Source organism: Aulostomus chinensis, chromosome 21 (genome assembly GCF_037954235.1).
Source record: "Aulostomus chinensis isolate RoL2024-O1b breed Wild chromosome 21, RoL_Achi_v1.0, whole genome shotgun sequence".
NCBI classification, from domain to species: domain Eukaryota; kingdom Metazoa; phylum Chordata; class Actinopteri; order Syngnathiformes; family Aulostomidae; genus Aulostomus; species Aulostomus chinensis.
The window spans coordinates 12,034,193-12,044,327 of record NC_141340.1 but is presented as its reverse complement, the minus strand read 5'-3'; the positions used below and the strand labels follow the sequence as shown (position 1 = coordinate 12,044,327).

General features: G+C 42.7%; 1 protein-coding gene across 7 annotated transcripts in view; it reads left to right on the top strand.

Moving 5' to 3' along the window:
• Positions 1-10,135, top strand: part of pkd1l1 (polycystin 1 like 1, transient receptor potential channel interacting) — a 46,345-nt gene that overhangs the window by 13,613 nt on the left and 22,597 nt on the right. For 5 of the 7 annotated variants that reach the window (XM_086190785.1, XM_086190786.1, XM_086190784.1 and 2 more), the window contains exon 2: positions 6,401-9,997. In XM_086190785.1, coding sequence (XP_086046911.1) covers positions 9,717-9,997 — 281 coding nt within the window. In that variant the 5' untranslated portion in view covers positions 6,401-9,716. The remainder of the gene's footprint in view (positions 1-6,400; positions 9,998-10,135) is intronic. The other 2 variants (XM_086190788.1, XM_086190787.1) reach the window with 2 other exon arrangements.

Sequence of the window (10,135 nt, the reverse complement as noted above, 5' to 3'; positions counted from 1 at the left end):
TGCACCCCCACCCCCCATCCTCCTCCTCCTCCTCCTCCTGACGCACACCAGTCTATTCTCACGAAGTGCTCACAATGCACGGCCGAGGGGACGGAGATGGTGGTCGTGGCCTGTTGGGAGGGCCCTTTTCCACCGTTAGAGACGAATAGCTCTCCGACTGTGACGCCATCAATGTAAACAATTGCATCGTGCAGCAGCAGCAGAGAGGCTGCGGTCACTCCTCTTCCTCTCCTCTTCCTCTCCTCTGCCTCTCCTCTGCCTCTCCTCTTCCTCTCCTCCTCATTCACTCCGCTTTTTTGATACTTGAGGTCACTTTTTTTTGTTTTTTTTGACATTTGAAGTCACTGGTTGTTTATATGAAACTGAATATTTATTTTTGTAAATTTTCTGGGGGTTTCGTGTATATTGTTTTTTGTTCATATATATATATATATATATATATATATATATATATATATAATGGGACAACTGCACTCGCTATGGAAACTTGAACGGTGGAATTCTGAAGCACTTTCCCTTTCTTTTCTTTTTTTAATTATGAAACATTCATTAAACGAGTGTAATTATCAGACTATTTCTCTGTCTGTTGAATCGGACGATTGTTTTTTTGTGAGTTTTTTTTATTGACGAGGAAAAATACTTTGAATATACGCGGAAGGGGGGGTGTGGTGGTGGTGGTGGCGGTGGCTGTGGTGGGGGGGGGGGGTTATCGCATATATAGAACTTGAACTGTGCTTTTCCTCTTTGACAAGATATTCCAAGATCTATTGGGTATAATGTAATAAACGTTACATGAAATTACACGCAGTCTTAAATTAAATAACCATGTTTTTAGTCTTGAGGCGACTTTCACTCCACAGAACCGCCGATGGACTCTGAAGGCTGCTTAAAATAACAATGGAGCAAACAGTGACCAACAGTAGACTAAATACATCTCAAAGATGGCCGTGCATCTTTCTCTTCTTCTTTTTTTTATATCTGGTTAAACAGTTTCCCTTCCCTGGTGTGTTTGAGGGGTGTGGGACGGAAGACGTGATAGGCATGTGGAAACTGCAGTAACAACATGAGGCAAACCACAGATATTTACGCATGCAGCGTTGCGAGCCCGCACGGTTTAGTACATGAAGTAGAAGAGAAACCTCAGTGTGCTGGTTTTAAACAGCACTCCTGCGAGGACGTTGAGCCTTTGAGTCGCTCGTAAAGCAAACAAGACTGCGGGAGTTTGGAGGGAGCATGTGCGCGGAGGTGGCCAACATGACGAGGAATCCACTCTTACTACAAGTCCCCTCAGTGCTCGTGATATTGTTTGTTTGTTGATGTTTTTAATCCAATCGTCTGCTATTTTGGAGACTTGATGCATAATTGAATCTCGCGTCAAAACGTTTTTTTTCTGAAATAATTTGACTTTATTCTCTGAAAAGCTTTGACCAGACTTGCCCTTCGCTCCATCTGCCATGTTTGACACGATGTTTTCCTGATTGATGGGACTCCATAGTTCATGCTACAGCCGCGAGCTCGATAAGGGGAGTCGGGGTTGGTAGGCAGGCAGGCAGGCAGGCAGGCAGGCAGGCAAGCAGGCATGGCCGGCCGGTCTGGTCCGAGCTGCTGCTGCTGCTGGCGCTGCTGGGGCCTGGAGGGGTCACACTGGGCGCATAGGCAAGCCATTCCACACCGCTGCTGGCATTTCAGGGTTAAATTCCAGTGCGGATTGGGAACCAGTAGACTGTAACTTCTATAGAATAACAAAAGAAGGAGTGAGGGAACAAAACGTGCTGTTTCTTTTTCTTTTTATCATAAGAAATCAGCTCCTAGCAGACAAAGTTATATTTGTTATAGCTGTTGGGAGTTGCGCGCAATGCTGACGGACACATGGCGCGTCGGGGTCAGCACTTTGCTTTGACATCCGAGACAATTAAATACACGGAGGCTGATAAAAGCCGTCCGGGCGTTTTTATGTTTAATCTCTCAACTGTAAAGCATTTGCCTCTACGCGAGTTCACCCACAAGCTCGTGATATTTTTATTTTTGTGGTGGGAAAATAACACATTAAGAAAATAGATAGATAAATAAATAAATCTGCTGGAGTCCCGTGAAACTTTGAATGCACCAGTTACTTTTATTTCTCATTGAAACGTTCCCCTCTCCGCCGTGTTAATGGGTGAAAGAGAAAAAGCCCCCGAAACGGCCCAGCGTGACAAACGTGCACCCCCGAGCTCGTGAGCGCGACGGTGAAACGGTACATTTCCACGTTGTGGACACGCTTCTGTTGCTGCAGGATGACGTGGATCCAAAAAGGAAATAAAAATATTTGCGAGCGACAACTAGAATGATTTTGTAACGCAAGAACAAATCAAACATTTATATTTTCAAGTGCAAGAAAGCACAAAACAAATCATCTGTGTGTGTGTGTGTGTGTGTGCGCGCGCGCGCGCGCGCGTGTGTGTGCATGCGTGCGGGCGTGGGTGTGTGTTTTAGGTTAATTAGGTTAAAAGTTAATTCAGCGATTTTGTGTGTGTGTTTGTGTGTGTCTGTGTGTGTGTATGTGTGTGTTTTGCCTCAACAGAACTTTTCTTTAAGGCGCAAAAAACTCTCTTTCTTTCATTGAGACAGGAAAGTGAAATTGCGCTCTGTTCTCTCAGCTTGATGTCGTTGTTTTGAACACGGAGGTGTGACTGAATGTCCTGATGGACCAAATTCGTATTTAAACTGTCAACGGAACTGTTCTCTACGTTTGTGCATAAAGTTTATCCTGTGGTTTGTCTATGTATGACCCCAAAACGTCCTTTTACATTTAAATGTCCCTGCATTCAGTCGACCAACACGCGTAAAATAGGCGGTTTATGCATGTATTTTTTTTATCACGACCCCAAAACGTCCGTATTTACTGTATTTTTACATTCAAAACGACTCAAAATATGAAGTGTAGACCTCATCAGGAAACCAACAGACAGAAATCGCGTTTATTTAATCACTAGTCTCCATCAACTCGCGTCCGTCTTATCTTCATCGATATTCCCACTAAAGTCCAGTTTATTGATCCTTATCTTCCGTGGCTGCGCTCCACGCTTGGCTGATGGAGGAGGCAGCGTCGTCTCCGTCAGGGTTAACCCGGCTTCCCTCTGCTCACACCCGGTGTCAGAGTTAGAGATGGCGGCCTGTGTGGAGGACTAGCAGAGCAGAGCTGCTACTGCTGCTTACACTGAAATAACTTTTTTTTTTTTAAAGCGCTAAATGTTGTCTTTTAAAAGCATCGACTGAGTCATTAGATCAAATGTGACGTTTAGTTAAATGATTGAAAATATAGTATAAATATTTTAAAATGTTAAAACCCGTCTAAATGCTAGAGAATGATATGGAACTTAGAGAACTTAGCTTATTTGTATTTATTAAAAAAACCAAACTTCAGCCTAAGATCGCTGTCTAAACTTAGAATTGCGCAGATGCGGCTGGATTATTTATGATAGGAATATTTAACCAGAGTAAATAAGGTAAAGGGGCGCCGAAAGTGTGTTTTCTGAGCTGCAGTGAAAATAAAGAGTGGGAGCTGAGGGGTCCGAGGGGGTCTGGTGGATTTCAGAGAGCAGGGGAGCTCCGGGACGGAGAGGAAGGGGAAAACCAGCTCCAGAGGGCTTCTGCTCCGTCATGGAGCTCAACTCCATTTGTAAAGGCTTTTCTGCGTCAGGGAGAGAGCCAGATCTGTGAGCAACTTTTAACGTACAATTAAATGAGTTATCAACAACTGTTTGAAGGCGGCTCAAAGTCCCAGGAAGGAATTTGGAAGCGTGTCCTCTCATCTGGGCTCTTTAACGCACGTAGACGTGTTTAAAAGGCTCCCAGTCTGTATTTTGCCTTCTTATGGCTCCAATTAAGGCTCCGTTTATGAATAATTCATCAGTTTTACGAGAAATAATGTACAGACTAATACAAAACAACCCAACAGATCAAAATTAACAAGGCAATAAAATGCAATTAAATCCTGCTGAAGCATCAAGTAAAATCTTACTCGGAGTGAATTAAACATTTTGTAAAAATGTGTGTTATCTGTAAGTCTGATCAGTCTCATATGATTGCATTTTTCAGTGACCCACATTTGAAATGTCAAACAAAGTTAAGAGGAAAATCTGAAATTCCTGTTGTTCAGTTTTTAAAGTTGACTAATCCCATAATACAAGTGATTGAACGTGACGGGCTGAGTCTCTGAGCACGTTCCATCCGCCGACCAGAGCCTGGCGGAAGTAGAAGTAATGGCAGTACGAGTATTACTAGTATTTATTTAATTTATTTTAGTCATACATAAGTAAATGAAGTGGTGGGATTACTGGTTGAATGGTAACCCCTCCTCCCCCTCACACACGCACACAAACGCGCGCGCGCGCGCGCACACACACACACACACACACACACACACACACACACACACACACACACACACACACACAGGGCTTTCTTTGTTGGTGAGCTTCATTTCAAGCACCTTGTTTACGACGTAGACAGAATTATTTGCCAGCAACAAAATGAACAAGACATTAATATAACGAGTTATTTTTCCTTCATCTTTGCTTTCCTTTAAATTCCCATCAAAAGACAGTGCGAGTTTCCTTTTCAAAATAGAGAATGGAGAGAAACTATGCGGTTAACAATCCGTGAAAATTATCATTATTAATGCAACGTCATTTCGTTCGGATACCCGCGTGAAAACCATCGTTTTTCAAATGTTGCAGCCATGAAGGACGGAGATGACAATTACAGCTTTGTTGATGAAGTTCCATGACCTGCAAACTAATATCTGGACACAAGCTCCTTTTTAGAAAATGACAGGTCACTTGAGAGCATTACACACTATAGGGGGATTTGAACACGGCCACAAGCAGTGATGACCTTTGACCCCCCCCCCCCCCCCCATACCAGGGAGTTAGGACAAGGAGAGCAGGCTGGGTGCGGGCTCAGATACACCAACGCTAGAATGTTTTCTGCTGCACACACAGATACAGAAACGTAGAAAGTCTGTGTTAGCCTCATTTTCAAATTCATCAGATTTATTTTCTTCACACACACACGCACGCGCGCGCGCGCGCGCGCACACACACACACACACACACAATCCCAGACAAAACATTCAGTTAAATAAAACCAGAAATAATTCTTCTGAACTGACAGCAACACTCGATTATTTCCGCCAGTAACACACACACACACTCAGGCTGCAGCTTGTTGACCAGCGCCAACACCTCTCGCTTAAATCCACAAATCTTCCAGCTCTTTCTTGTTCTCCCAGAGCCGCGTGTCAAACGTCAGGCAGGCCGGTGCCTTGCTCCGGGGCACGCAGGCAGCAGGCACTATGATTTGTGCAAAACGCCTTTTTTTTTTTAAATTCTCCCGGAAAAGTTGCTTAATTTGAGTGTGAAAACTATTAGGATTTTTTTTTTAGGTGTGTGTGTGTGTGTGTGTGTGTGTGTGTGTGTGTGTGTGTGTGTGTGTGTACCTGGGCTTTAGCCAAGTTCTTTTTTTTTGTTTCACTCACTTCTTTAAATGAAGTACGCCTTCGTGGAGGGTGTTTTCTTTTGAACGGCTGCTAGTTGGAAAAATCGAATGTGAGGAGAATTCGTTGGATCCAACAGATTAAGAGGATTTCGCTGTTTATGCTAGTTTTTTTTTTTACGTTTCCATATAAACAGAGCAGCTGTGTAAAAGTCAGTTCTCTAAATTATTCATATTTAACATTTATATTTTTTCATGACTTCTCACAAGTTGTAAGTTTATTCTTTCCATTTGTTTTTTTTTGTAGTATATTGAATTTAGTATATTTCAGAATGAAAACGCTTTTTAAATATATATCTTGAATTTTTGTTGAGCTTTACTTTGTGATATTAAACAACTTTTCAGATATAAATCGTCCCTAATTTTCTTAAATTTTCTTTCAATTTTGTTTCACCCCCTTGGCCAGACCCAGTAAACCCATCCTGGTGATCCAGCTCTGAGTGTAACTGTGGGTCCTCCTCGTTAATAACTTGGCCTGATCCAGGCTTGTTTGGAGTGTAACCCGAGCCTGGGGAGCTCCATCTCCTCCTCCTGTCCTCCTCCATCTCCTCCTCTTCCTCCCCCAGGAGGGGGGGGGGGGGGGGCAGCCGTCGAAAAGGCTTTTAAATAAGGATGTTTATCTTCCATCAGATCTGGCAGCATGACTGGACTGACAATGCTCCCTCTTTAATTAGGACCCGATACAAGCCTGCATGTCAGACGGATTTATTAAATCATCAGCGCCTAGATTCTATAAGTGAACCCGCACCTACTGGTCCCAGTGCTGGGATCAGAGTCCACTGAAGTCTTCTTTTGTGGTTCTGTTTTGACACACCGACCAGAAGTGGTGAACATATCTGTGTATTTCTATTTCATTTGTCAGGTCCTGACGGATGGATTCCATCGTGAATATATGAACAAGGAGGACCAACAAGTCCGTCTGACCACCCCCCCCCCTAAAAAAAAAGAAGAAGACCAGAATCAGGTTCTGTTCTGGTTCCTGTGAGGATCATCAGCAGTTTTTTCCTCCTGAAACTGAATGGGTGACGTGTTCATTGTGGTTTGGGAGGAGAAGGAGGGAAGGTTTACTGATGTGTGGATACAACTAAAAAAAAAAAAAAAAAAAAGTCAATGCAACAACTTCATTCCTTGCTTTTCAAAAATCAGAGATAATCGGGGTTTCTGCAGCTGGTTTATCATGTTCAGAAATGTGAAGATGATGACATGTCTTCAAAATATATCAGGATGTACGAGCACAAGAAAACACGTTACTTCAAAATGTAACTGTACAGAAAACAGGAGGAAATCAGCCCTCAGTGATTTACCGCGTTGGATTTGATCAAACATTTTGGATTCTTTTGTTTCACCTCCTGTTTCAACCTCGCAGCCTCACCTCCTCATCGCTTTTCCATTTTATTTTTTTTTTAAATTTTGGGATGAGAAACAAAAAGCTGAACAGATGGATCTTTTTTTCCATCTTTTTTTTCACCGAAATAGATTTTTTTTTCTTTTTTTTTAAGTGGAGTCGTTTAAAACGTGACAGTGCTGACAAGTGCAGGGAATCCGCTCTTCACTCTGCACACGCGAGAGAGGAGAAAAACACCAAATAATTTATCGCTTATTGGCTCGGTGGGGTTCACTGCAAGCATGTTTCTTAATAAAGAAAGAAAGAAATACAGAAAGAAAGAAATCCTCCCAGGTAAAAATGAATATCCCACGTGAAGAAGGAAAAGAAAAGAAAGGAACGGCTCATCCCCCCCTTTTTTCTTCATTGGAAATGCTGAGAGACACGTTGTATTTTCATGAACATTTAATCCAGACTGTGAAGGTTCCTGTCTGTTTCAGAAACAAGAGAGTAAGGATTACCCCCCCCCCCCCAGGAAACAAGTAATTAGATTAGAACACGTCGCACGCGCTCAGACCAAAGTCCATTTCATCCATGTATCGTTTATATGAAAACGTGTTGCAGGTTTTATAGGAAGTGATGAGGTGAAGGATGAGGACTTGCTTCAACTCTGCCCTCCAGTTCATCACGTTACTTCCTTTTTTTGTTTGTTTGGTTAACAAAAACAAAAAAAATCACCAAATGATACAAAAGAACACGTCATCACGACAGGTTCCGCTCCAGAGCCTCCTCTTATTTCAAATCTACAGTAAGAAAATCGGGCGCGCAGCGACTGAAGTGAACTGAATTCCTGGGTTGATTTTCATCCTCCTTATTCTTGTTGATGACAAAGATTATTTATTCCCAAAGCGGCTGCTGTGTGTTTCCTCTGCAGCGGCGCAGACTGCAGGCTCTCTTTATTACGTCACTCGCGATGACGTTGATCTAGCGGCGTCTTTTTTTCTTTCTTTCTTTTTTTTTTTTTTAAGATTTCGTTGACATAACCATCAGTCAGTTATATCGTCGCACGCACGCGTCTCAGCCGCATGTTTTGGATGCTAGAACGAAGCGGGTTCGCCGCGCTCAGGAGGCCTGAGTTTCATTTGCTTCTGCGTCACAACTGCACCCAGACACATTGATGCTTTTGGTTTCGTGGGGAGAGAGTGCTTCTCCAAGGGTGATTCCAGGATCTCCAGGGGTGTTTGGAGGGTCTCCAGGGGGTCCCCGCGGCAAAATAGAACATGATGCTTTGTCTGTATAGACAAATTAACATGGAATAATTGCGATTTTAACGCAAACTATTGTTAAAGAATATCCGACATCTTTGGTTTTATATAGTTCCGTCAAATCTTAGGCCATCAAAAGCGCAAAAATGTCCCACACATTTAGGGTTTTTGGTAACTAAATAAAAGCATTTGGGGTTATTTTGTCACTCTCACACACATGCAGTTTGCGCTTGTGTGCCGTGGAAAGGTTTGAGAGGAGCTGAGAGGAGAGACGAAACGAATTCATTCAATTATGCGCGCTTTCCGTATAAAACTGGACGGAGAAATGGGTTTGATTCCCCCCTGCTCCCCTGCGTCTGGTACGGTCGACACGAAGAGATGAAGCAGTCTGACAGCACCCTCTGTCGGACAAAAAGAGACGCGGACTCTCCTCTTAAAGGGGATGTCTCGGAAACCGGAAGAGCTTTTTAAGGTGGACCGAAGGAGTTGCACGGCTGTTTTTTGTTTTTTAAATATAAATACAGCAAAGAAGCTAAAGGTGCGAACTCACAACCTCTGTTGCGTTTTGAATTTTTTTTTTAAACCAGCCTACAAAAATACTGACGTGGAGTTTGTGCGTCACCTCTCGACGAGGTGAAACAAAACCTTCCACTGAGATTTTGTTCCCATTTTCATCAAGAAAGCAGCAACTCAGGTCAAGTAAATTGTAACAGCAGCTCCATTCATACCCTGAAAGCATCAGCAAGGTTGGTTACGTCAGAAAAATGTGTTTTTAAGCAGTTAAGAATTAAACTTTGTTGTTCTAATGGCAGTTTATGAAGTGCTGGAATAGAGAAGCTCCCATGAATGTTGATGCCTTGATTATCAACAGGCTCATTTTATTTTATTTTATTTTATTTTATTTTTTTTACAGTAATAAAAATATGATCAGAACAATTTTAGAGCTTAGAAGATTTTTTTGTCATGAAAGAAAAAGCGAGTCCTCTTCCAACAGGATTCAAGTTGGCCATGAAGAAGCTGAGAGGATGAGGATAAGATCAAAAAGGAGATTTTACTGGGGGGGCTTATAGTGAAGCACGCGGCCAGTTCATTTAAAGGCAATGGAACCTCTTTAGAATAAAACCAGGAAATGGGCAGAGAAAAAAAAACTCCTTTTTTATGTTTGCTCTTTTTATTTTCTTTTATCATTTTTTTCTATTTTTTTCTACTTTCTACTTCTTCCAACAAAACCAAAGACACCAAACATCTGGACTCTTTTCTTTCGCGTAGGACGGGAAAACGCTGCTGTTTTCTGTTTATCTTGACTCTTCGGCGACCTGACAGACAAATATATATTTATATATTATTCAAGTGTTTTTCGTAGGCTGAACACAATGACATAAATATGACGTAATGTGAAGTTTAACGGGGAAAATGAAAGGTTGAAGACGTTGAATTTACGAGTCGAAGACCAAATTTGATTGTGAAGTTCATTTCAAAAGAAAAAGAAAAGCAGGCCCACATGGTGATTTTCTCTGTCTGGTCCTTCTTCTCTTCTCACGCCTTTATTCCGCCTCCATCTACATACAGTCACTCTCCATAAACCTTGTATGCACGCAGGTTGGTGTCCCCCCACCTGCTTTCCTCCCCCTCTGTCCCAGTCCTTCCTGTCACACTCGGCCGTCCTCTGGACTGGAAACATGCTCGGAGCTTTCACCTTCACCGCGCTGCTCCTGCCTTCTTACCGTTTGTGTGGCACCGCTTTTCCTCCGCCAGGTCACCGGGACTCATGGTTCATGGGATGCCTCAACGCCAGCAGCGAGCTCGGTCCACACCGGCTCGTCCGTGACCTTGACCCGGTAACTTGCTGCGTCCGCTGCCGTAATGAAGGGTGAGAGAACAATGTAGGAGAGCCGGGCTGTATTTCTGCGCAATAATGTTTAAATGACAGTAGTTTTTTAAAAAAAAGAAAGAAAGAAGTCTCAATAATGATCTATAGGCGTGGAAATAATATTTTTGTAGATTATCT